The sequence below is a fragment of the Macrosteles quadrilineatus genome, unplaced genomic scaffold (genome assembly GCF_028750875.1).
Source record: "Macrosteles quadrilineatus isolate MER2022 unplaced genomic scaffold, UCM_ALF_1.0 Scaffold_5__1_contigs__length_97177068, whole genome shotgun sequence".
In the NCBI taxonomy this organism is placed as follows: domain Eukaryota; kingdom Metazoa; phylum Arthropoda; class Insecta; order Hemiptera; family Cicadellidae; genus Macrosteles; species Macrosteles quadrilineatus.
Window position 1 is genome coordinate 87,669,089 of NW_026542598.1, and position 27,565 is coordinate 87,696,653.

Consider the following 27,565-nt stretch of genomic DNA (forward strand, 5'->3'; position numbering starts at 1 on the left):
TACATTATGCAATATACATTAGAATAAAAAGGAACAATTCCTTCAACATCATATAATAAAAAGGAAATACATACATAATGTGACCTGTAACTCACCATGCAAAGAATGAAAAAGAAAACAATACAGCACACATTTGGCAAACCATCAGTCAAAAAAAGTACTTACATATTCGTTTTTTAATTTATAGAATAATTCATCAATACTATACAGTGGGTTGGCCAGGAGGAGACATTCCACGCCCCTTTTGAAATGTTTACTTGGAAGGTTCCGGTTTGTACAAGATAACGCATTGTTTAAGGCTTACAATGTCATCGTTACTTTGTAATTTCTTAAGCCTAACAAAGGATACATTTACATCCTGTTTACTTCTAGTATTCTACGAGTGGATGTCGCTGCTGAGCTCAAGAGCACCCAACTCCTCCTTAGTTTTGATCAGGGTCTGGGAGATAAGCAGATTATAAACTGTCGAATCATGAGGGATTCAGCCTTAAAGATAGGCTCACAGCAGTGATCCAGGTGCTTGGCCCCTGCTACTATTCTTATAGCATTTTTTTGGAGAAGTAGGACTCTCCTCGACTCCAGGATCGGCACCCCAAAGTCTCAGTCCGTAAGTGATGATGCTTTGGAAAAAGGCCACATACGCAGTCCGTAACCACTCTTTTGGTACAGTACCTTAACTTACGAAGCAAGTGCACAACCCTTGCCAGTCGGCCACAAACATAATCAATATGGCTGTTCCAATCCAGCTTACAGTCTAGGTAAATGCCTAGAAGCTTTACTCTTGTTACCTCATGCTCAATATTTCGGAGACTGAAAACAATAGATTGGGTTTTTCTTGATTTAAAAAGAAATAGTTTGCTCGGAACCATAGATGCAACATTTAAAGATTGATTTATAAAGCCAAATTCAACCCAACAGCGCTATTTCTAGTTTCCACAATTTTAGTGTCGTCTGCATAGCAAACAACACCATTACCAAGGTACATATGGGAAGGTCATTAACCATTATATTGAAGAGCAGGGGTCCAAGTACAGAGCCCTGCGGAACGCCATGGCTTAGGTTTCTGATACATTTAGGTTTTACCACTTAGCGACACCAGCTGCCCGCGCTCGGCCAGATAGGACCTCAGCAAATCAAGGCTTTTATCATTCAAACCATAGAAATTTAACTTGTTTAATAACATTTCATGGTTTATAGTGCCAAAGGCTTTGCTGAGGTTAGGATTTGAACTTAAGATTTGAAAGTTGCCTTTGTTTTATATTATTTGTTGACGTGAGTTGTTTTGAAAAACATATGCTGTAATATGAAAAACGCTCAAGAATAAAGACGATTTTCATTTCATTTCATTTCATTTCGTTACACAGGGTGGCCCCAGCAAAACCGCCACTTTCAAACGGCTCAAAGATTAGGCTTAGTCAGAGAGTACATACTGCATCTATTGTTCCACGGCCCCACCTGAAACCGAACTGGGCATATGCCATCAGGTTATTCGATTCTAGATAATAAGAGAGTTTTTAAAATCTTAGGATAAATACCATCAAGAATACAACAGTTTATATATATAATAAGTTAAAGGAAGAACGGTAGAACTAATAGTATCTTTAACGAAACTGGCAGAAATATCAAAAATTTCCTTACATTTGGAGCTCCTTATTGTCTGTACAACAGACAGGACCTTCTCACATGGTACAGGCATAAAATCCAGAGTGGGTCTGGGCTGTCCCAATGCCGTCTCTGGTACGCTGAACAGAAGTCACAAAAAAAGTTGTTAAAATCCTCTGCAGACAGGCTGGTTTTGGGAGGAGACTTTAGAGGAGCACCGTAATTCCCTTTTGATGACAGACCACGCTGCCGAACAGCATCCGCAGCCGAGTTTTCAGTTGATTTGATGAGATTTACATTGTGTTCAAACCTAGCGCGTTTAAGGTTAAGTTGGAATTCCTTTTTAATGTTAAGGTATCTAGACTTTGTTTCATCGGTTGCTGAATTTCTATAAAAGTCATAGGCTTAGGCTAGAACTAGAAGCTTCCATTTTTTAGGTGTAGCAAGTTTGTGGTCTTCCCAGTAAGGAAAACTAGGTTTTTTTAGGCTTACGCGAGGTCGACTGGCCCTTTTTGGGAAACACTCATCATATACTAAAAGGAAAGTCTTAAAAAAGTTTTTAACGTTTTCTTCTGCACTGCCATTAAGAAACACCTTTCCCCATTCATCATCGTCCAGTGCTCGAATAAAGCTATTAACATTAGCGGGTGTGATAGACCTATGATAGGTAATAGGCCTACCTGGGTTTGGCGAACTATCATTAAATTTAGGGTCAAAAATACTAAATCTTATGGCATCATGATCACTTACACCAAGATTCACTACCTGCACGTTGAAATGCGTCTCCACACAAGATCAGTTGCCACATCCGAACTGCACTCGTCATTGTTGTCATTATCACTGTCGTCCTCTGTCAAAACGTCAACGTCCTTGTTTACATTAAGATCAGCTGAACAATTCAATTGTTGTTTATTTTTGCAACAATTCAATGTAAAGAGATTTACTGATTTGGTGGAAGTTAAATATTTACTAGGCAGAGGCTATTCGTACGTCAGACGTGTGCCGCTACTGCGCACGACTGTTCCGAATGGTGCCATATTGCGTCCCTAATCCAGTTACTTTTATAACTGTTTAGGAACAGGTTGCACACAAAGAAAACCTAGTATTAGGAATACATATAATAATAATGTACAGCAACAGCTAGGAACAGTGTACCTCTAAAGCCTCATTAGCCGAAATGGATGGAATAAACTTCACGTTTTCTGCCCGCAACTTAACTTAAATATGCTTAAATACTGATTATGAAATGAGACTGATCTAAACTTCATAGGCCTATTGATGGTCCATAGATCCGTAGATGACGTAATTTAGTTAATTATAAAATTAATTTTATAATTATAAAATTAAACTGTCATAACCTAACCAAACTAACCAGACTTGCTGATAATGAAAAATCGAATGTTTACTAAACATGTCTATGTTTAGTAATCGAAAACATAGTTTATGTTCATAAAATACAATTATAAATGCCTCAAATTTAATTTAATTTTGTTATACAAAATTAAACTGTTACAAACAAACTTGTTGATATTAAAAAAAATGTAATGAATGTCTAATCGAAAAAATAACTTAGTTATGATCATAACATAAAAATATAAATGACTTAAATTCAATTTTATAATGTTTTAATTATAAAGTTAAACCGTCATAACCTAAACAAACTTGCTGATAATGAAAAAAATCTTCGACAAAAAGTTAGAATGACCAGCGGGATTCAAACCAGGTATCTTCAGATTATCAGTCCGGCACGCTATCCACTAGACTACAGTGGAGTGTGGACGATGTCGTGTCACTGAATCGTTGCGGTGATGGTTTTTGAGAGCCAATAGAATTGTGGAGAAAAGTAACTGATCCCTTCGCATTATTTTGTAATACTGGAACTGGAACTGCATTGAGAACGGGTTGTTGTGACGTCAATTTGACGTGCGAATAGTCACTTTGTATTTGGCATTTAAATTAAATACTATTTAAAAAACATTATTTTTTTAGTGTCTCAGTAGCACAATTTGAGTTTACATAACTTAGTAGTTTTGTTATTGATTCTGTACGATCAACCACTTACTTCTAGTTTATATATACATAAACTTATATAGGGTATACATAAACTTCGCTAAAGAGTTTCTCATCGTTCTTGGAAGGGGAAACCGAGACGCTATAATCCCACCCCCACCACTACGAAGGGTCGGAGGCGCGAGCGTTTCAGGGCAGGAATTGGACTAGCCTACTGCGCATGCGCAAACCGTAAAATTGAGCTGATCTCAAATGAACGACTCTCACACAATTGAAGCAAAAGAGTTGTTTACTGTTCTGTCGTTCTGTCATCTGTCTGCTCTGCCCCTGCTGTGCCCCAGCGATTGTAGTTTTCAAAGTCTTTAAGCTGTGTGTGTTTTTTTTTAATAATTTGAGGTTTTATCGAAGTATCGTATGTTTTGAAGTCGGATTTAAGTGTTTAAAAGAGTGTTTATTGTTATGCGTTCTACCGTGCCATCCCCGTGCACCCTACTTGTAAGTTAAAGTTAATTTTTATACTGTAGGTCTAGTCTTTAAAAGTGTTTGTTGTGTTTTGTTCCAAGTGTTGTCCAAATAAAACAAGGATACAGTTTCTTAACTGGCTACACTAATATCGATTGAAACTATCGATTCGATTAGAAAACTGCGATTTTTTCACCATCAACAAGTTTGGTTAGTTAGGTTAGGATAGATTAATTTTATAATAGACATTATATTTTAAAATATCGATTATTAATCAATATTTCAATTCGATAGTTCCAATCGATATTAGGGTAGCCCAGTTAAGAAACTGTTGTACCCCTGTAGGGTCACACAGTTAGGACATGGTTAGGACTACCGAAATTTCCCATAAACATTGCGAAAGGACGAATCTTATAATTATATAAGAACTGTCTAGGCTGTGTGGTAAAAGGCACTTACAAAATAAGTTACCAAGCGGTGTAACTTTCATATTAGAAACCCTGGGTGAGTTGTATTTTAAAGGCCTAATCTTTAGGTTGACACATTTAAACCTATAGCCTGTAAACGGTAAGCATTTTTGAAATAGTAATTTAAAGTGTTTTCCCAGGATTTTAATTTTACAAAAACAGTCTGCAGGCAACATAAACTAACAACTCGATACATTATAACCTAAACTTTACCTTCCTAATCTAACCTAACTTCAAAACACTTAATGCAGTCACCAATTCACATAAAGCACGACCTACCACCCTGACGTGCCTAAATAAGAACTACGAGTAATTAGTCCATATTCCATCTATATCTCCATAATGAAACGAAATTCCTATTGTAGTAAACATTAAGTTATTGACTATAGAATCACTTGATATGTTTCTACAACGATGTTATTATCTTTAGTCAATGATGTTATTCTTCTCATCAACCATGTTACTCTCTTAACCTGACTTGAACTTGTGATGGCGACGGCGTAGCAGACTGAATAGCAATTAACTTAGCTTGAGCTAGCGCTAGCACTACGCCACTACGCAACACATATGAGTACGAATGAGTATTTTGTTTTGTATTTTATTTGTAGTGAAGTAAAATGTCGTCACTAGGCATATTGCCGGTGACAGAATCAGAGTGAGATCTTGTGTGGTTGAAAACAATCAGCTGTAAGTAGGCTTAAAGCTTAGTTAACCTACAGTTCATTCCACTTGTAAATGTCATCCATCCTATCTTAATGTTAAGTATGTTTTTACGGCGATATCTCGAGAAATATTCATCAGCGGTGAAAATTAATGGTATATTTGGATTCAGGAGGTAAAAAACTATAAAGTAAGATATCAAAATTAAAAATTCATTTGGAGGCACCTGTACGGAATAAATACCGGCTAGCTAACTAAAATTTAAATAACTTAAGTTAGGCCCTGGCTAGGCTTTGCATTACCCTGGCGTAGGGCAAGGCTAGGTTCCGCTATCGATAGACAGGCCTACACTATAGTACCCTATTAGGTTACTATATTATATTGGGTCTCTCACTCTTTGGCAGTTTCCTGTTAAAGGGAACATTCATTATTATCGATGATTTCTTTTCGATATAAGCTTATCAATATTTTTGTTTTACTTCACGATTCATAACTTATTCCTTCTGTTATCTTCAAACACATTTAAATTATCTAGGTAGGGCCTACTAATTTAGAAGTAGGCCGAACCTTGTTTAGGCAAACATTTAATAGCCTAGTTTATTGGATTATAAAATCAAACTAAGCTAATCTAACCTAAGTTATAACATAACTAACTTTTGCTGTATAGGCTATGTTACCGTTTCAAAATTCCGTTTAATAACAGAAAAGGAATGGGGAATGGCTGTTTAACGGACAGAAAAATAAAATTTTGATATTCGAAAAGAAATTATCTATAATAAATGTTCCCTTTAACAGGAAAGTACCCATTCTTTACATTATACCATAGACAAAATAATTAAATATAGACCGTCAGCTGTGCTGCGGTTACCATAGGTTCTGGCGCACACCGCTTGGAGCACCACGGTAGTTACGGCGTACGCGCTGCGTAAACTACAGCGGTGTGCGCCGGAACTTGAATACTTACTTGAATACTGCATCGTTGACCGACAAAGTCGGAATAGATTGCGTCACTTTTTTTTTTTTTTTTTAAACAGTATAAAACTTTTATTAAATTAACAGTTAGTTGGGACTAGATAGGTAATGTCTTGACATCTATGATGACAACGTCAGTCTTGAGGTAGCTACGGGTATAGAGAGTTCTATGGGGGATGAACATCTGCAAACAAGGGTTCTCAAAACCCTTCTGCGCTGGACTGCTCGTAAAACTCTTCATTATGTCCTTAGCCTTCCTGTTTATTTGCTCCTGGTCCCGTAGACAGAGGATCACCTTCATTCTGCAAGGCCAGGCGAGTCTGTTGTCCCATTGGGATGATAGGACGTGTAGTGACACAATCATGTGTCTCCCTTCCCACTGACCAACACCGTTCAGGTACGCTCTCAACTGCAGCTTATAGCCACAATCACTTGTGTAGAAACATGGACTTTCAATCTGTGACTTGTTCTCCTTTGATTCCTCCAACCTTGCGTTGAAGTTAGAAATCGTCCACATAAGTCTTCCGTTAATGGAGACTGGAACCTATGGTATGGAACCTATGGTATGGAACCTATGGTAACCATGGCAACCGCAGCACGGCTGGTAGTCTATATATAATTCTTTTTGTCTATGATTATACTTGCTACTCATACACACATATAGTCTCTTAACTTAATAAGAATGATGTAACCTTTTGAAAGAGGCATTTCCTCGTGCTGTTGTAATAGTCAGAATATTAAAACATCGTTTGTTTAATTTAAATAGCGGTTTGTTTGAAATTATTTAGAGTAACATGACCATGAGAAACATGCTATTTGAAACTCCAACGACAGGAAAATTTACGTTAAGTTTTATAAACGATTAAATTGTAGGCTAGTTATTTGTAGCGGCCAAAAACTGTTGTCCCGTTACCTACTTTAAGGAATAAACAATTTGTCCTCTACTTAGTGATGTAAAAATCATTATACAGGTTGTTATGGTCATATTATTATAAAGATCAAAATAACTAGGCCTACAATTTATTCTTTAGTTGTGGTAATTTTGATGAAACAAATAACAATACATTTACAGTCTTCATTTTATGCTAGAATGTTTTACTATAAACAATGTAGGCTATTAAGAACTGCAGTAAAGTCCTTTAGAGAACCTGCAATGTCAGTACCTTCAATACCTTCAATATATATTGGGTGAAATATCAGTTCGTTATACAAATAGTACTTTATATTATTCCCTGCGATATAAATTCCGATTTTTGTTTTGAGTATTAAAGGTATCGTGATATGAATATTTAAAGCCATAGATTCTTTTTAAATAGACTTTCACACTGTGCTGTGGTGGTTAAACAAGGTTAGTTCAGTTTGGTTTAGTTTATGTTAATAAAAACCAGGTAACGCCTAAATAAATACAAATTGTTCCAATAGCATCATCATTGGGTTGGGTTAGTGTTGTACAGTTTTCTATCAAAACTGATTGTCAAAAGCGCCAAATTATACCTAGTCGTGTCTTTTCATGAGTAACTTAGCTTATAGAAAAAAGCTAAACGTTTTGTTAATGATACCTTGTTTGTTTATAAACTATAGGCCTACCACTTGCTGTCTCGCGCATGTAGGGTTGAAGGTTGATGGTGGGGAAGGGCCTGGAGCAGTGGTGGGGATGAGTCGTTGGGGCGAGGTGTCTTTCCCCACCACTCTGACTCTCCTGCTGTCCTGCATGCACGACTCATACTGGTGCGTGGTTTTTTTTCTATGTGGTAGGCCTATAACCTAACATAACCTAAATGCTGCAATGGTCTGTAAAAGATTGGCGGGTGGTCCTCTTTTTAAAAAGACCCATAAGCTAACAGATTAATAAGCAGGCCTATTTCTTAATCAATATATATTATATAAATTTGAAGCTATTGTCAGTAGGCCTATTAATTTATAGAAACTGAAAATTTGATAGGATAGTATAATACATTGAAGTTTCTCTGCAGAACTTTACCCCATAACATTGCTGTTGCAGTGCAATGTAATTTTCAGAATCAGTCTTCTTCGCTTTGTATTTAGGCTAAGTAAAATTGATTTTCCTTGCTGCATATTAGGGAACATTATTACTATGTTTAATAGCCATGATAAGGTACAGTAGACTCCCTCTTATTCGGACACCTTTTAACCTGACATCGGTTAAACCAGACAACACTCGGTGGAAATTACATCTCTTAAGGCCTATTTTGCTTGGAGCGACTGTAGCGATAGTCGCACAGCGATTATCGCTCAGCTACTATAGCTGACAAGGCGGCCATTTTGCTTAGAGCGATTGATTTTCGGTCACACAGCGATTTTTCATAGTTAGTTAAATATCAGCACTCATGGTGAAGTCATGAGTGCGAATTGTAAGTCATTAAAGCGTCTCCTCGGTGAGGATGTAGGAGACGAGGCTCCACTCGACCCTAGTGGAAGTATCAATGGACGATCGATTGAAAATACATAGTGATACGTAGGATTAGGGACGGATACGTATCACTAGAGGTCACTAGATAGGACATAAATAGAAAACTGTAGTGATATCAATGAAAAAATATATTTATATAAATAAAAAAATAGTGATATCAATAAGAGTACATGAATGTCGGAAAATAAAACCTGGATTCTAAATTTAAAAAAAAAATATTCATACAAAAACTGACACAGTATTAACGCCCACACTACGTAAATAACACATAACAACTTGGAACAGTCAAGCATTTTATATTTTAATAAATTTGAATGGACGTAAATTACCTTAACAAATTTAAACAAGTCGCCTGTTTCTACTAAAATTTAATTTAGAAAATGAAATTAATGTGTAATGAAATATAACCAAAACAGTAGAATCGTAACAGCACATGAATAGAAAAATTAATGTGAACAAAAAAGTAAATTATGGTTAATTTAACCCCTATTATGTGCCTACTGAGTGAACTGCACTGTTTTGAGGTTCTGCGCATCAGTCGCGGCGCGATTATCGCTCAGACTGGTCCCCGGGGCAGTGGTCCGCGACTGTAGCTAGCGACTCTTGCGATAGTCGCTCCAAGCAAAACAGGACAACGCAAACTCCGTCAGAGCAGTGCCCGGCTACTATCGCGGAGCGATTATCGCCACGCGACTATCGCTGCAATCGCTCCAAGCAAAATAGGCCTTTAACCGGGCAATTTTTATCAGCACATCGGTTTAACCGGACTAGGTCGGCAGGAAGTGGGAGGTAAGCGTTACTGAAAAGACTGTTCTTGTGTTAAGGATATGAGAACAGTGATTATGCTCTACTACATTTTAGTCAAATACTGTATATACAGTATGCATTTAAACGGTCAGTTTTAATGAGTTTGTGGGACGTCAGTTTAACGAGAAAACCCATTATCCGGACTGACCTCGGTCCCAAGAGTCTGGATAAGAGGGAGTCTATTGTAACAGCCAAAACTTCATGCAATAACCCCATAGTACCACATACAATATGTTTACTAGTGTGAACTACGCTGTAGGCTTCACATTGAATGTGTTGCCCATGTTTATTAAATTAACCTAAAACAGAGTTTTTTTGTTACAGAGTCATTGATTGAGGTGCTGGTGAACTGATTGAAGACTTAAAAATGTTTTGTTATTAGTGTGAGGTGTGATAGTACGGACTGTTGTGATAAATTACCTCTGTTTATGATTTACTTTATATGTTTTAAAATAAATGTTCTACATAAACTATTAAAATTGAATGATCATTTACAATGCCACTATTTCCAGCTGTAATAATTTTTTTTAATACTTCTTCCCTCCGAGTGTCATGCGTCGCTGCAGCGACGCGTAACGCACTTTGTATAGTGTCGTGCGTCGCTACAGCGACTCGCGAACACTGTTTACGGCGAAGGCTCTATGACTAACTGAATCGGACTGTACTGGATTGAGTTAGGTATCGTTCTTTCCGTAATATTCTAAGCTTTCTCCAGAGGTCTGTCTCTAAGCACTATTCATTTTAGTTCCGAAAATATTGTAGCAGACAGCTGACTGAGCTGACGTGCGTGTATTTGTAAACAGCTAGGTTACCCTCGGACCGATGACTGATGTGTTTTATTACATTTATCATTGTTTTAGTGTTAAAAATCAAAAGTAGTGATATACGTGGTGCATTATAAGAAGATTTAAGTGGTTTTGAAGTGCTGGTTGATGATCCTGAAGAAGTAGGTAGTGATATTGATGTAAATTATCAGCCAGATTCCTAGCTATGGTTGGGCTATGCATTCTTAGCTAAACGCTATGTACTGAAATCTGTTTTTTGCCCATAACTTATTTATTTGCAAATCTACTTCCTTATATTATTATATATTTGTAATCCTCATAAAATTTAGAACAAAGTGGCTATTTTCAAATATTTATAGGCATATAATTTATACAATTTCATTGAGCGCAAACTTATTTTTTTTTAAATTTTTGAAATTATACAATTTTTTTACCTAAAAAATTTTTTTTTTTTAAATCTTCCTTATGTTTTATATATAATATTGAAGCCCAAGATTTTCCAAAGAAAATGGTATATAGAACAGTATAATTAACATTGTTTTTAAGCTTCTCAGATCAGTTTTAATAAACCCTTGCAAATGAGCAAAAAATAGGCTGACATTAAGGCCAAAACACGTGACACTCGGAGGGTTTTAATTATTTTTTATTTTGTTTCTAAACATAAGTTCTGATGTAGTCAATATTTGCATAATATGCACTTTCAAAAATATAAAATAGTAAACACAACAGCTTTTTATATACCATTGTTATTATTTATTGGTGTTTTTGTATTGCGTTAAGTTGCATGCGTAGTTGGAGATGCATTGGTCTGTTTAAATGTATAAAGGAACTAAAATATAATCTGAAAATTCCAGACTAACATAAAGATTATTCAAACAAAGGAGGTTGAAGTATGTACAAAATTCCAAAAACTCTTATTTTGAATTTGGTAAGTTTAATTTGATACCAAATATCGTTGACCTTATTTCCTATATTTTCTCTGGATGGTATTTCAATTTATTTTATAGTTGAAATGATTCTGCTCCACTCAAATTCCAGGGCATGGACTGCAATCAATATCTGCCAACATCAAATTCGAGAAAATCTAAAAATTTGTTAACTCACTTGTATATACCGTATAACATTTAAATACAACATGAAAAATAATAGGATTTCCTGGAATTTTTCTAAAATGTTTGAGATCATTCTCAACATCCCAGGCAATTTCCTTGAATATACTCAGATCATTCATAAAAAATATTCTAAGAAAATTTTTATATAGCCTAGAAATCTGGAGAACATTCTCAGAATATTCTGGAAAAGTACTCTGGAATATTCATGGTATAGGTATTCTGAACATATTAAGTTTAAATTATTAATTTTGTCAAGTATCACAAAATAACTTGAAAAATACAAAAAACAATGTTTTTAGGGTAAAAAATGGGAAAACTCAATTTTTAGTCCATTCCCATAGTTAGTACCGAATAGGTACTTAAAATGCAACGGATGATGGGGGTGACAGAGATGACTGACTCAAGTCGTCAATCGTCACGGAGGTAGCTAGCTAACAGCAGAACTGAAACTGAACTGAACTAGTAAGTTTTGACTCCTGAGTCGACTCGTTGAAGACCAAATACAACTGAATTGGTTCTCTCTGGCGCATGCGCAGTATGCTAGTCCAATTCCTGCCCTGAAACGCTCGCGTCGGAGGCAGGGAAGGCTTCCTACCTTCGCTACCTTCCTTCCTTCACTTTCACGTCACGGTAGCAGTGTTGCCACTTTTAGGGTAATTACCCTTTTTTAGGGTAATTTACTAGTCTTAGGGTAAAGTTTAGGGTAATGGAATATTTAGGGCAATTTTAGGGTAAAACAAAAAGTTAGCACAACAATGGAAATTTAACTTAAAAACATGAAAAAAAACTTCAAAATTTGGCAAAAAACGTCCATTACCTACATATATTATGGCCAAACCATATGCGATTCAACCGGTTTAAAAATCGATTGTTATAAGTTAATCGATCTAATCAATGTGAATTATATGTTTTGGACTGTATTCAATTCTATAACACGTTATAATAAAATTATGAAATATTATTCATTACTTCTTGATTTTAATTATGTGATTGAATTGAACTAGGATTACCTATTTTACAAATTGTATCAAAAAATTACTGCTAAGAATAGATTAAACCTTTAATGTTACCGTTCTGCATCATAAATATATAATTGTCCAAAAAGGCTAATGGGTCGACACAAAGAAAATACGATAACTTAAGTCTTGATCCGATATTTTTCGTATATACGATAAAGCTGAATAGTGAATATCGACATTTTCTTCTTCTTTTTCGGGTTTTTTTGAGAATCAAGTCCAGTATAATTTTACATATATTGATTGATAGTGGAACCTTATTTAGTTTAATTAACCACCTTATGTAAGATTTATATTATTTTAACAATGTTTTATAGCATTAAACGCAAATATTAACATTTAGGGTAATTTTTAGGGTAGCTCAAAGTAGATTTAGGGTAATTTTAGCCCGCCTTTTGGGATAAAATCACAACAACGAGGTGGCAACACTGCACGGTGCGGTGACGGTAGTCAAGTCAAGATCAAGAACAAGAAGTTAAGTTATAATAACTCATTAATTGAACGCGTACGTGTTGTATTCACTCGTATTACTGAAGTCGAAGTGTGTCAAATACGTTTGATTGTGTAGGAAATGGGGTTATTTGTGGATTTCTGTGTTGTATAAAGCCAAGCAAAAATCATTAAGTTATTGTCGGCTTACATTTTGAAGGTCAACATTGTTTTGTTTGCATCAATACGCGCAACTCTACTCTAGTCACCCTTTTACCCTTCCCGAATCCCGACCCGACTACTATTCAGTCGTTACGTCAAAAACAGTTCTCATGCAGGGACAAATACAGCAGCCATCTACTCAGTTGTCGGGGACTAATGTTATTCTGAAATCGATGAATGAAATTCAGCAACTGTCAACAGTTGGTAAGCAAATCCCAATTACATTATAGACTACCAAATCAAATATTGTTAGTCTTCAGGCTAAACAGCTATACACTCATTTGGTTGAACCTACATCGTTTCCTTTAAATTGAGAAGTAGGCCTACTTATCATAATGGGTCTAGTCAGGCATTCTGGGAAGCAGCTTAAGTTGTGTACAGTACTTACTAGGCCTAACTGTTATCATGCATCAAACTTAAAGTAATCTCTTACCTTAGATGAGCTATCCAAGGCCGTCCTCTCATCTCAACCTTATCCTCGTGTTAGCCTGTAATAGGGTAAACGAGTCCTAGACCATTTAACTTATTTTTTGGTTCTTTCAGTGCTAACTTATGCAGCGATATATCGTAGGCCTAACTTATTTTAAAATCCCTAAGTAAGGGATATAGAGAGGAAGGTTATTTTAACATAAGTAGCAAAAGCATGTTCATAGGATACACTAACAAACCACTTAAGTTAGCTACCTATAAGATTCGCCCAATGCGTTTTTCACACATTTAATTTGCCTCCCAAGACGGAAATTGAACCCCAGCAGGTGAATGCCACCGGCCAAGTGACACACGCCCTAGCCTTCCCGGCTATTTGTGCTTGAAGACTGAGGAGTCAAAAACCGGTATTTAAGCTGACACCAACGATTGCTACAGCAGGTTATTCAATGCATTACTAGCCTAGGTAGCAGCACCAGTTAGTCACGGACTAGGCCTATTTAGATGATATTTTTTAGTTCACAACAGTGATCATAAATTGTGTTACTGAGGCTTTGCTGCAAAAAAATGTTTTCCCTAAAATGGATAGGCTATATTAGGCCTACAATAACCCCTTATCCAACTAAATTATGAATAACTTAGGCCTAAATTCAATATAGGCCTACATTGTAAACTAGATGTCTTTGATTTTATGAGATTTTGGTTTTAATCAGTTGCTATCAGGGAACATTTAGCCTACAATTGATAGCCTAACAAAAACAAATTAGTGACAACAATACAGTTAAAATTATTCAACAACAGGTAGGGCCTAATGAAATTGATAGGGAAACAAAAATGTTTTACGAAATAAGAAATATTGGCCTAGCACTGAAAGGGTTAATAAGGCTTGCTAAATGCTTTTATCTAGTCCCATGTTAAGTTACTCATTTCCAAAATTTTCAGTTGAGTTAAACTTGACCTTTGAAAAGCACTGCCTCAACTTAAGCTAAGTTAAAGTTACCCTTATGCTAGGTATGTACTACAGTAGCCTTTAGAGTCCTTAGAGCCTAGACGTTCTAACTCGTTAAAGAACCAAAAAAACTAAAAAGAAAATTTCTAATCTCACAGTAGGCCTATAGGTTAAATTACAATCACTCTGGGGTTTGAACAAATATTTTGTGGTGGTAAAGTCAAACTCGACTCACGACTATGTCAATTCGAGTTGCAACTCGAGTCAGACTCAACTCGGTATCATCGTGAAACTTCGGCTTCCATCGGTCGAGTTCGGGTCGACTCGCAGCGCAGCCAATAGGGTTATTAGTTTGTCGAGTCGGCTCAACTCGCATTCAGCCAATAGCGTTTATGTTTTGCGAGTCAACCGAGTCAACTCGTTACATCCCGAGTTCTTAAAGGTTCGGCTTTCTCCGTATGAGTTCGGTTTCTTAACTCGCTTTGGGGCTGTGAGCTAATAGCGTTTAAGTTTTGCGAGTCGGACTCGTTACGTTCAGAGTTTGTTTAGCTTCGGCAATCTCCGTACGAGTTCGTACCAACTCGAGTTGCGAATGAGATGACTCGAGTTGACTCGAGTCGGGTCTTGGCTCAAGTCAACTTGACTCGCCAACTCAACTCGTCACATCACTATACAGTAACTTAGGCTGGTATTGTAAAAATGATGTTTGCCGTAACTAAGTTAAATAGCCTTCTAAAATCTGTAACCAAAATAAGCTAATTTTGAGAGTTAAAGTAAGTTTACAGGGCTTAGTCTACCCTTGAGTTACGCCTAGGCCTACTAACTTAGTTTCGGTATTCTAGAATCGGAATACAAATTGGTATTCTAGAATCGGATTGCGGGTTGAAAAGAAATTGCAATTTTAATGTTTTGTTTTTAGGGTCAAAAATGGGAAACCCCATTTTTACCCCATAAAACCCCCCATAAACCCCCGTTCCCATGGTCCGATTATGCTGGATCGCGAACTCGTTTGAATGAACGTAGGTTTACTACACCTTTGTACCAAATATCATCAAAATCGGATCATATTTGCTCGAGTTATCATCCTAACGGACACGTAAACCATATTATTAATTGAAATAAATGATTAAACACACATATATATAAATGATTTCAAACGGATGGTGTTTTTGGCCTCTAGGGACCTCGAAATGAAAATTTAAATTGGTTCCGGGTCCAGGTCTTACGATGAGTACTACAGTAATAGCTTATTCCCTATATGGGAAATTCGCTAAAAATAATATTGCTGCACCCTGTTGGTAAAGCTTATAACTTTTAATGCTTTTGCACATCATACAACCAACTTTTTTAGTTGAAACAGCTGACTAAATTCTTTAATTCCCTGTAAATATGAATCATAAGATTAACATGGGGATCAACAGAGCCTCCGGGGTGGAGCCCGAAAGGATTTTTGAGATAAGAATATGCCTTAATGTTAATCGGGAATGTGAGCTATCATCATGCCAAATTGCAGCCCAATCCGTCCAGTAGTTAATGCGTGATTGAACAAACAAACACATAAACTTTCACATTTATAATATTAGTAAGATGAGATTTTTGACTAAAATCCCCTACTTAAAATAATACATAGTAAAATGAATCATTTTAAACCCATCCTAACCCCATATATAGGGGACTATTTAGTGGGAATTAGGTTATTTGGGTGGGGGAAATTCTGATCTGAGGGAAATTATTAAGGGGGAAAAGGTCTAAAATACGTGGTGCACTGAACTAAAGAAACCGGTCCTAATCTGTTAAAACCTAATCTAATCTAACCTAAGCTATCTTCTAAACGCTAGTAAATTCCTTTTGATGCCAGAAAAGGTATGTTAAAGGATGGGAGGTTGTCCTTTACAGTGGCGAATCCAGAGAGGGGTGAAGGGGGTGCTCCCCCCCTCGGGCATAAGTACATGTATTTTTTGCACTGCATCTAATACAGTAGGTAGTGAATACACATTGCGTTAAATAATTTGTCACACTAACTTAACTTTGGACGAAGAAACGGTATAAAACTGCCATTTTGGAGACTTGTTTACACAAATTTTTTGGGAGGTACCCCTAAACTCCCCAGAACCCCTGGTTTGCCCCCCCCCCTTGTGACTGTTCTAGATCCGCTACTGTTCCTTTATGTTAATTTGTGTCCCTGCATTAAGTCCTTTGCTTAAGGTTAGATTAGGTAAGGGCTAAATTAAGGTTACTAAGAACCGAGATGTTTATGTTTATGTTTGGGAGTTTATGTTTTGGAATAAATTTATACCTATTACTTTGAATTAGTGAGCAGGCTTGTAAATAATTAAAGATATAATTTCAATGAGGTAGGTCTATATTTTTAGGTAAATTTCTGTAACACACTTGACACGACCCTAATATACCAGTATTTTATATCTGCCTTTATCCCATTGACAACAACTCAAGTGTGAAGCATTTTGCCGCAAGATAGGCAATCATACTGCCAATGTAATAGGAGGGTCAAAGACCTCTTTACAATCTTTGACCCTCCTATTACACTAACCCACTGGCTCAACTAATATTTTTTGTAGTCTTGAGTCACTTAACATCTAAATAAGAGGTTTATTAACCCTACCTACCTTTAATTTGGTCTTGTGACTCCTTTACTTCCTCTAAGGGTGGATTACGATTGTTTCAGCGACTTCATATCCTCGTCATGAATATCAATTAGTTTTCACTCATATTGAGGTTACAAAACAATTAACCCTAGATCTGGCAGTCGTTTTATTCACCAGTGGCGGGTATATTTTGGCCCTTTTGTAGTGGTACCATATATTTTGCCACAGAACATTTATTTATGAATATAAGTACACACACACATATAGGCTATATATTTTCTGTTTCAGTCATAAACCTATATAAATAAAATTAGAGTTTTTTCTGTACATTGCTCAGAATCATAAACTTTTGGGTTATTTTTACGTTTTATACATTAAAAAAACCGAAACAAGTCTCATCTAAATTTCTGTCTGTCTGTCTTCCTGTCTGTCACGGCCCAAGAGCCATTTTACGCGGCCTTCTCCTGAAAAGCGAGAGTACCTATCAAGTTCCAAATAATTTTGTATTCACTGGATTGGCGAGATTGTCTTTAGCCATAAAAATATGGCATCACTACTTTGTATAAAATAACGGACGTTTAAAAACCCAATTTTGTGCGATTTGTTGTAAAGTTTTCCCAATGTTTATCACTTATTCTTCTATGAAATAACGAACAGCTGTTCGAATCAAGATTATTTTTCTCTAGCTGTCACTGATATGTTTACATTGAATGTTGTTTACAAATACCGCAACCATTTCCGATCACGTTTTGAAAGCAAATCCAAACAAAGTAAGATTAAAAACGTTTTTCATTACATAACGGATTTAATTAATCGCAAGAGCAATAATTTGTAGGGTATCCGTGAATGAAAATAGAGATACTTTGTGTATAAAATTGTTCTATAGTTTTGATAACCGGGAAAACGACCTTGAATCAGTGTTGTATATGGCTGGGAAACATACATTTTTTAAATGAGCATCTTCAGTTGAGACTCGGCACACGACCGACGCGCGTCTACATGTCCATAGTAAAAATAAAAGTAGGCATACCGTGTATTTTTTTTATACGTCATGTATATAAGTGTACAGTTCGTGTATGTGTTAAAAACTCCAAGACGCACCTAATGGGGAAGCTCAAGACCTTATATTAGGACTGATGAGGGCGATTTAATTTTGCCGAAATGGATCTCCTGTAATAGGATACATTAGGATCGACCGGCGGACACAGGTAATTTAACCTTTTATTGATTGTCATACCGATCCGGAACAACAACAAACAACATAAAATGAAGTTATGTATAATAGTTTGGCCAGCATATCTGAAAATATGCAAACCGACTCCTGTTTTTATATATGAAGGTTTCAACTGAATACTAAAAGATCCCCTTGCGTAGAAAGGGTACAGCTAGTGTACAATATAATAATATACAAATAATTTTTTTCTAGCAATGCGTTTAGTTGCAGTAGCATAAGGTTTGGATTTTGCAAATTAGAAATTTAAAAAGCAACCAACAAGCAAACTACAAAAATCATTCTTTTACATATTTCATCTAAATGTAAAGGTTGTGTGAAATATGATTCCCTACATAGAAATTTCAATGTTTTTTTTTAATTAGGCCTACTCATAAAAATAAAATTATAAAAAAATAAATTCTTCATACATATTTTATTTTTTGAAAAAACTACCAATTTTTTTTGTGACACAGGAAATATTACAATGCATCAACAAAAAATAAAATGATACTGTACAATAGGAAATTAACACGTTGACTGCTAACGCCGACATTCGGCGTCGCTAGCACTTCAATGTGGCGCGCGCCGACAAAAATCGGCACCAGACCAACAGAAATATATTGAGTCAGTGTGAGCTTAGCCTCAGACGGAGACGTTATAATCGTTGCCAGCCTGCCAGCTTAGAATGCGAGCTTTACTTTGGTGTGGGTTGGTACTAAAATTTACCGTAAAATCCTGTCTGGCAATGCTCTTGTCCCGGTTTCAGGGATTTTTTCTCTTCAACCCACATTACAAAGACACTGGATACGGATCCGTGCAGTGCTGCTACCTTTGGGTGTTTCAGTGAACTACATCCACTCTCGGGGTAACGCAGCACAGTCACCACTGCTCTTTTGTGATTCGTCAGACTGAAATATTTGAATGCCAATTGCGTTCGCTGATTCGGTTGCGTGCCGGGGCTTCGCCCGCCACTGGGGAGCGCCTTAATGTTGTTTTCAGCAGTCATCGTGTTAAAGATCTTTCTGAAAATATTTAGTTATATATAGTTGAATAACATTTCTGAATAATTTACGTCGGAATATAAATTTTTTTAAGATTGTATACAATTTAATTGACAATCGCCAAAAACAGCTGTTTTTGTAGTCAGGTGACCAAAACTTTCCACCGCCAAAATCTATTTTGAACCCTCTAGTTTTTCAAACTATGTTTCTCGCTACATAATACTCACTCAATAATGTTTTATGCGTGAAAATGAAACCTCAGAATCTCATCTCTCTAATAGTATATAAGATTTATTGCGTTTTGAAACGGTTTTTATATTTTATTAATACAAAAACCCAACCCATGTCGTCTTTGTTGAAATTGACTAGCACCACTGAGAACTCACGTTTTAGTGGTAGAAAATTGACCAGCGCCAGATAGACTGTTAACAGGAACACGCAAACGAACATTGTTTAAGCACAATATAAAATTTAAATATTCGACTACAGCTGTGGCCACCAGGGTTGCCACCCGTCCCGATTCTGCCGGGACAGTCCCGATTTCCGTTCCATATGCCCGATTTAAGCCTATGTTAATACGGGGGGGAGGGGGGCCATGTCCCAATTTTTCCCTAACCTAAGGTGGCAACCCTGGCGGCCACAGATGTGCACTGCACTGTTGATGTGAATGGGTTCAGGATCATACACTAGTGAGCCAACCGGGACATGATTTTGTATGAACAAACCTATTGCTTCAGATTACTCACCTTTTTCTTCACGTTTCTGACAATCCAAGGACAATCTGACTCGATGTTTAGTGTTCCAAAAAGTCATAAGTCATTGATTGTCTTCTGTCCTTCTTCTGTTTGTCAGATTCACAGTTGGTAAAAGCAGTGTCACAATGAGACAGGTTGTTGGAAATATTTGGAATTCCGGTTCTAAGCACTCACTCTTTGTACAGGTCTCCTTGAGTTGGCTCACAGGGAGTACCAGGCTGGCGACTACGAGAATGCAGAGAGGCATTGTATGCAGCTGTGGAGACAGGAGACCAACAATACTGGCGTTTTGCTGCTCCTCTCCTCAATTCACTTCCAATGTCGCAGACTGGACAAGTAAGCCATACTTATATTGTGTTAATATATCTCTACGAACACATGCTTGATCATCTCAATCTTTTGAAATAGAGAAAGTAGACAAAATCATTGTCTATAGGCCAAATCTTCATTTACGTGTTGCTAGTTTTGTTGCAAGCACATCATTGTCAAGGCTACAAAATGAAAAAAAAACACAAAAAACTAATTAATTTTTATTATAAATTAATAAATTAATTATTAACAGACAAAAGTGTTATAAAGAACTCTTATTTTACCAAAGAGTCCATGGATTATAAAATGGATTGCTTTATAATTGATCTAGGCTATCTTAAATTATACCATGAACTATTGGATAATCAAGCCTAACCCTTTGCTCTCGGACAAACATTTTTTAGTCACGGTGGAAAACTACCTGAATGAAAGTATAACCAAAAACTCTGGACCCTTTTTTTAGTTTTTGCAAGGGTTTGGGGAGAAAACTGTAACTTTTTTTTTTTACCAAATAAAGTTTAAATTTTTTTTGCTTTAAATTTCTTATGAAATTCTGAACAAGAAAAAATATAGGCCTACTTTAGAGAAAAAATTCACTAAAACAAAAAAAAAATGTATTCATATTCATCTATAAAATAAAAAAACGTATAAAAGTTGACTTTAAACCATAATAACTATAAAAAAATGCTTTGAGCCCTCATATACTATTGGTATTTTCAGATTCTACATATAGTTATAAACATGCATAGCAAATTTCATGCACCTACCCAGTAAAATTGAGAAATTGTAGGTATTTTCCCAAATTTTGGCGCAATCTAAAAAATCCTCATTTTCAAAGAACGACACAGAAACAGAAGCCTCTCTCTTGTTTATATATTTATGTTTATATATTCATAAATTCTTACTGATATACAAGTAAAACACTACACCACCATACAAATTTCAAATAACATGTGGGAAAATATCCCCGCAATATTTTATTCGCTACTTTGTTTGCGATCCTAAAAACTTCCGACGGGGTCATATTTGGAGTGGACAAAAGGTTCAGTAATCGAGAGTATAGCAAAAGAATACCTTTCTCAGATATAAAAAGAGCCATAATATCAAAGCTAAAGTGAGTAAATAGTATAATATTTTAGCTGGAGCACATTCCACTTTAACAATCACAACGTAAATTACAGTTTGCCACTTAGTCACAGAAACAAAGCATTTTGTTGATGAGTCAATCTTTCAAGTCTGAACAGGCTTGTCCACAGATTGTTGAGTTTTGTAAATCACAGCTGAATGTCAAATAGATCTCTCAGATGTGGAACCAGTTGTGGGAAGGTCGGATATGAAGTTTTACTTTTAATTTTTAAGTGTTCAACATCCCTACTTTTTAATCTAGTAAAATGTTTGATTCTGGAATTATTATTATTTACAATTAAATCATCCATTTAACAGTTGGTAATTCTTTGTGAATAATTGAGGAATGAAAAACCTTCCTGGTTAGTTTATAACTGCTTTTATTCATTGTGTAGCCCATAACAATATCAGAATTGCATCTAATCTAGATAAATAATAGTTGTTGACTGCTGATGGTGACCTTATTGTGGTGTCCCATCAATTCTACTTCTTCTTATACCCCACTTGTTATGTTGGTTGTGATGCCACTGCAATTCCGCCAGTATGCCTACTCCTAATCCAGGGTCGCGACCCGTCCATATTCTATCCTTTTTGCCTATGTCTGTGGCAATCCTATGGCAAATGCTAGCTTGTACTAATTAAAGTCTTTATATTATAAACTTATTCTTGCTGTAAATAAACTAATTGAATTGAATCCTAGGGAGGAGGGGCTGTCCCGATTTTTACCTAACCAAAGGTGGCAACCCTAGCCTAATCCCTCGACCCTTATCAACACAGCACAAACCATTCTAATATAACTAAAAAAAACCTTGAATTTAATTTTCAAGCCAGTGTATGAATCCTGTCTAGTAGGCATTGTGAACTAACTGAACCAACCGTTCGACAGGTCTGCTCACTTCAGCACCTTGGCCATAAAGCAGAACCCTCTGCTGGCCGAAGCCTACAGCAACCTGGGCAACGTTTATAAGGAGAGGTGTCAGCTTCAAGAGGCCTTGGAGAACTACAGGCATGCGGTCAGGCTCAAACCGGACTTTATAGACGGATACATCAACTTGGCCGCGGCTCTGGTAGCGGCCAATGATATGGAACAGGCTGTACAAGCGTATGTGACGGCTCTGCAGTATAATCCGGTAGGTACCTGAAATATTAGGTTATGTTTATGTAGAAGCCCACTAAAAATACATGAAGTCTGCATTTCGTAAGCCAAGTCTAGCCAACAACTCGTGTTATGGTGGACAATTTCCACCGCCTGTTTCTCCAAATGAGAGTTTTCTATTATGGTTTCAGTTAACCAGGATCGTCATACCCTCTATGGTGTGCAGCTTAATCACACGGAATTAACAGCAACTTCAAGCTCTTCGATTACCTGCAAGAAGGGTGGTATAGTCATTAAAAAAAGGTTAAATAACCTTCTTATAGTCAGATTAACAAGGATTAGAAAATGGAAATAAATAATAGAAGATGGCAAAGACATATTAATGACATATTAATGTCATATTAATGACATTGTCAATTTGAAACAATGGAAATTTGATGTGACCCAAAATTGAAGACTACTTTAGTTAGTTGTTTTGGTATTTTCAATTTCAAACCCCGGGAATTGGTTATTTACGATTTTGAATTTGTAATCTACTACTTCAAATTCTATGATCCGTTTTAATTATGGATGTTTGTAACAAAATTTTCTTCTTTCCAGGACTTGTACTGTGTAAGAAGTGATTTGGGCAATCTTTTAAAAGCCCTTGGACGCCTGGATGAAGCCAAGGTAATTTAACTACATGAATCTCAAATATATTTTAATAACATTTTCATACACTTTGGCAAATTCAAGCTTAAAACCGTTACAGTCGGTCTAGTTTTCAAAAATAATCAGAGACACTGTTAACTTGGTTGTAAATCAAAACCAATCACTTGAGTAGTAGACTGTACCATACAATGCAGTATTTTGTCACTGTAATCATATAGAACTATGGTTTCATTCAGCATCTCAAGCTCTCTGTTTTGGTTAAGTTACAATAGAGTTGATTTAAAATGTAAATAATGTAAATTTACAAATGTAGTGATTTACAAAGTGCTTAATCTATGTATGGATAAAAATTACATTTTCTCAATCATAGCTAACTTACCGACAGAAAGCTTTTGATGTCTGTAGTACATTTTTGGATGCTCCAACCTTATGACCACAGAGGTTTAAGCATTCAAAATATCTTTGCCGCTGCGCCACTTTTAATAACTAAATATTTTTTGTTGAGGACAGATTTGAAGACCACAACATACATTTTATGTAACGAGGATTGTGTAAAAACTCGGTTTCTACACAATCTTAGTTATAGGCTCAATGTGCCCACCGAGAAGGATGGGGTTCTTCACTACAACGATTTCAAAGGATTTTTACACTCTAAATCTTGAATTTTGACGGTGAAAATCCTTTGCAGCGCAAGCGTAGGGTGATGAAACCGCTTTCTCAAAATAAACTCTTATATTGGTTGTTCATGACGAAGTAAATTTACTCCTAAAATATTGTTACTAGTTTATAGCAGTTGTAGATTAATTTTAGTAAACCAGATCACTCAATCGTCGTATGGAAATAGAAAAAGTTTGGTGATATAAGGGGTTTTAACCATTTTGAGAAGGTGGTTTTTGTGTTTGCAAGCGTTTTCATTTATCTTTTACTCTTCTTTGGTTGATTTTCAATGAAATCATACTTCTTGTTGAAGACAAAAATGTCTCTGATTATAGAAGGCTATGAAGAAAAGTATTTCAAACTTTGTTTTGGATTTAGTTATTAGTCATTAAATTCGGTAAATATTTAATCTTCTAACATTCATTTTTTAGAGGATAGTTAAGAAAACGAAAACACATTTCAATAATTTGTTAAAGCATTTCTTTGTATTTCATCTATCAATTTTATTGTTACATTTTGTTTTTATTTTTGGAAAAACATTTAATATTTTTATTCATTTAAGTCGGGTGGTTTTGAAATTACAGATCCATTTTTTAATTTTAAAATTCTTAAAGCTGGCCTAGAAATGCAGTATTTTATTAATTTGATTTAATCTTACATTTGCCAAAGTGTTGCATTTAAAATGTCATTTGATAAATCAGCAGGCCTATTGTCCTTTAAATACAGCGGCACTTAAAAGAAAGCCAGATTAAAAGGATGATCATTAAAATGGGGATAACCTCCATAAAGATAAAGGATAAATGAACAAAGTTGGAGGATCAAATAAAATACATCTTTAGTAAAACAAAAGCTCTAAGTTTCAATTTGTGGGATATTTCCCTTATGAATGAAATAACAATTGGACATTTCAATTGATTATCATCCCGATTGGAATTGCATCTGATTTCCCTTATGAATGAAATACAAATTGGACCTTTTAATTGATTATCCTCACGATAGGAATTGCATCTGGAAGGTAAGCATATTTAGTTGTTCACCTTTGTGGCTTGGTGTTGAACAATGTTTAAACCTTGAAAATAAATTATTTTTATTTTTTATAAATATCCTCAGATACCAACAATTAATGTTCCCTGAATTTGAATTATATATTTTTTCCAGTGTCCTAATTTGGAAAGAAAGTTTTTCGTGTAATGTAGTACGTTTCTGACTGTAATCTATTCTGTGTGGTTATAAATTAAGTGTCAACAAGATTCTCCATCAAAATCTTGTTGATCATATTTTTTTACATCACCTTTGAAAAACATTCCAACTATTTGCCTACAATTTGTAGATTCAAAAATATTCAACTGGGAGGGGGTCAAATTTCCCTAGGCCTATTATAATTGTTCAACTTACAAAATTTAATTTCTAAATATCTTACAATATTTATCATTGAACATAAAATTGTATTACAGAAAGTTGTTCAAGTCCTCTAACAATTAGTTTGGAGGTTATTTGAGTAGGCCTGAATTCTAAAACAATATTCACTTTTATTTTGACTTTGATTAGCCTTTGAACAAGTTTTAAAGATGCTTAAAATCTCTCAAATGTTATAAATCTGCTCAGATTACCTAGTTTTAGAATCAATTTCTTTAAATTGCAAGCACAGGAATAAGGATCTTTGACCAGTTTCTCAAGGTATTGTAGGATTGCAGCACCGAAGAAGGCAAATTAAAATAAAATGTATAAATTACTTACTGAGCTGCAAAAAAAAAAAAAAAAAAAAAAAAAAAAAACCTAGGCCTACTGTATATTCTTATAGTTCAACTTATGAAGCACAAAATTTGATCAATTTACTCTTATAATCTTTTGCATGATTTTCGGTATATGTATTCTTCTTGACTAATCTGATTTCTTTTAAAGCCTTTGATACATTTTGTACAATAAAAAAAAAAATCATGTAGCTTACATTACGGTTGTAAAAAAATGTGTGGTTACTTACTTATCTTTTATCTTTTTATGTTTGAAATAATTGTAAAATTATCTATTATAGATTTTCAGTTCAGTAATCGTATGCAACACATCATCACTTGATGTATTATTCATAAATATTATTAGACATATGTTATTAGACAAATATTATTAGACATATGTAAATAGTAAAACATAATTAATTGAACCTTTTGAAAATATTGTTGAAAACACCATGAAAAAATAGGTAGGGGAATTCTGCGATCAACTCATGTGTGATCAATGTGCCCAATGAAAAATAGTATATTTCGTACCTAGGGCCGAAAATGAGGTTTTGCCGGCTCGAGATAGTTTTTAAGTTCGAGACGAAGTCGAGAACTTAAATCGATCGAGAGCCGCAAAACCATTTCGGTCCGTGGTACGAACGCTATTTTTCACCACACTATACCCTATTACCACTATTCACCACAATAATAATGCACACTGATAGTCAACACAACTACAACTTTAAGGTTATGTGAAGAAATAATTTGAGGAATCAGCAAAAATAAAAATATATAGTTGCTAGGCAACGGTGACAATAACACAATTCTATTGAAATGCTATGGATTTTGATTATGTATTTAAAATGCATTCATGTTTTAAGTAAGTAAGCGGACAGCTGATTTTGCGGCCCCGGCCTGTAAAAACCTGCTCGGTCCCCAAATTATGGACAGCTGGCATCGCCAGCAAAACCTAACTTTCGGCCACCAATTAACGTATGTAATACAGCCAAAAACATGATAGTGTGGTGAAAAAATATTTAACGGCTGTTAAAAGTAAAATCATTTTAGTCATGAGATGTTATAGTGTGAACAGATACTAATCAACAGTATGTTTATTGTGGTATGAATAACTAGGTCCCGATCCTGACTAGGTGGAGTCGTAAGTGTCGTAAATGAACTTCGCTTCGTAAGCGTCTGGTGTCTGTACCCAGGTAAAGTAGTAACCTTTGCAGTCAGTCTCCTATCTAACTTTATTGTTAACAGTGGCACAACGGGTCGTTAAGTTTACGGATTTCATTCAGTGACTACTATGTCTAAAACCTAAAAGTGTAGGGATGAATTTTGTTGTTGACATTTAAAAATGCTAAATGTGAATAAAATGTTTTGGTTGTAAAGTTAAGGGCGAAGGGTAAGCTTGTGAAACATCTTTTGTATAAACACCCTTGATACATGTAGGCTACAAATAACTGTTGACTTAACATAAATTGCTGTAGATCTAGTTTACACAACTTTACCTAATCATATAGATAATTTGAACTGTTTATTATAAATACTACACAGATTATAAACAATTCTAACATTGTTCGATGTATACAAGAGTAAAATTGTGATATTTTCCAATGTAGGCCTACACAAAAGTAAAATTGTGATATTTTCCAATGTAGGTCTACACAAAAGTAAAATTGTGATATTTTCCAATGTAGGCCTCCACAAAAGTAAAATTGTGATATTTTCCAACGTAGGTCTACACAAAAGTAAAATTGTGATATTTTCCAATGTAGGCCTTCACAAAAGTAGAATAATTGTGATATTTTCCAACGTAGGTCTACACAAAAGTAAAATTGTGATATTTTCCAATGTAGGCCTTCACAAAAGTAAAATTGTGATATTTTCCAACGTAGGTCTACTCAAAAGTAAAATTTTGTGATATTTTGAAAGAAAAAGAGGTTCCATAAATGTAGACGTGAAGTGAAGTTTTTAATACATACAGATAAAAAACCGAAAGCACAGAATTTTTTACCTTGGAGTAAAAGTAAATTAAGTAGTATTAATTAAAGAGTGTGGATTACTTACTAATTTGAAAGAAT

At 35.4% G+C, this 27,565-nt stretch overlaps 2 protein-coding genes across 2 annotated transcripts in view; one reads left to right on the plus strand and one right to left on the minus strand.

The window, feature by feature from the left end:
* Positions 1–6,270: 6,270 nt before the first annotated feature.
* LOC128995770 (TNF receptor-associated factor 4-like) lies at positions 6,271–7,886 on the minus strand. Its single transcript, XM_054420788.1, has 2 exons — positions 7,761–7,886; positions 6,271–6,717 (listed from the first exon to the last, which is right to left on the minus strand). The coding sequence occupies exons 1-2, from the start codon at positions 7,884–7,886 to the stop codon at positions 6,271–6,273; spliced, it is 573 nt and encodes a 190-aa protein (XP_054276763.1).
* Positions 7,887–12,821: 4,935 nt separating this feature from the next.
* LOC128995877 (UDP-N-acetylglucosamine--peptide N-acetylglucosaminyltransferase 110 kDa subunit-like) overlaps positions 12,822–27,565 on the plus strand; it is a 109,997-nt gene continuing 95,253 nt past the window's right edge. The window contains exons 1-4 of the mRNA XM_054420902.1: positions 12,822–13,179; positions 20,111–20,261; positions 22,246–22,489; positions 23,056–23,124. Coding sequence (XP_054276877.1) covers positions 13,086–13,179; positions 20,111–20,261; positions 22,246–22,489; positions 23,056–23,124 — 558 coding nt within the window. The 5' untranslated portion in view covers positions 12,822–13,085. The remainder of the gene's footprint in view (positions 13,180–20,110; positions 20,262–22,245; positions 22,490–23,055; positions 23,125–27,565) is intronic.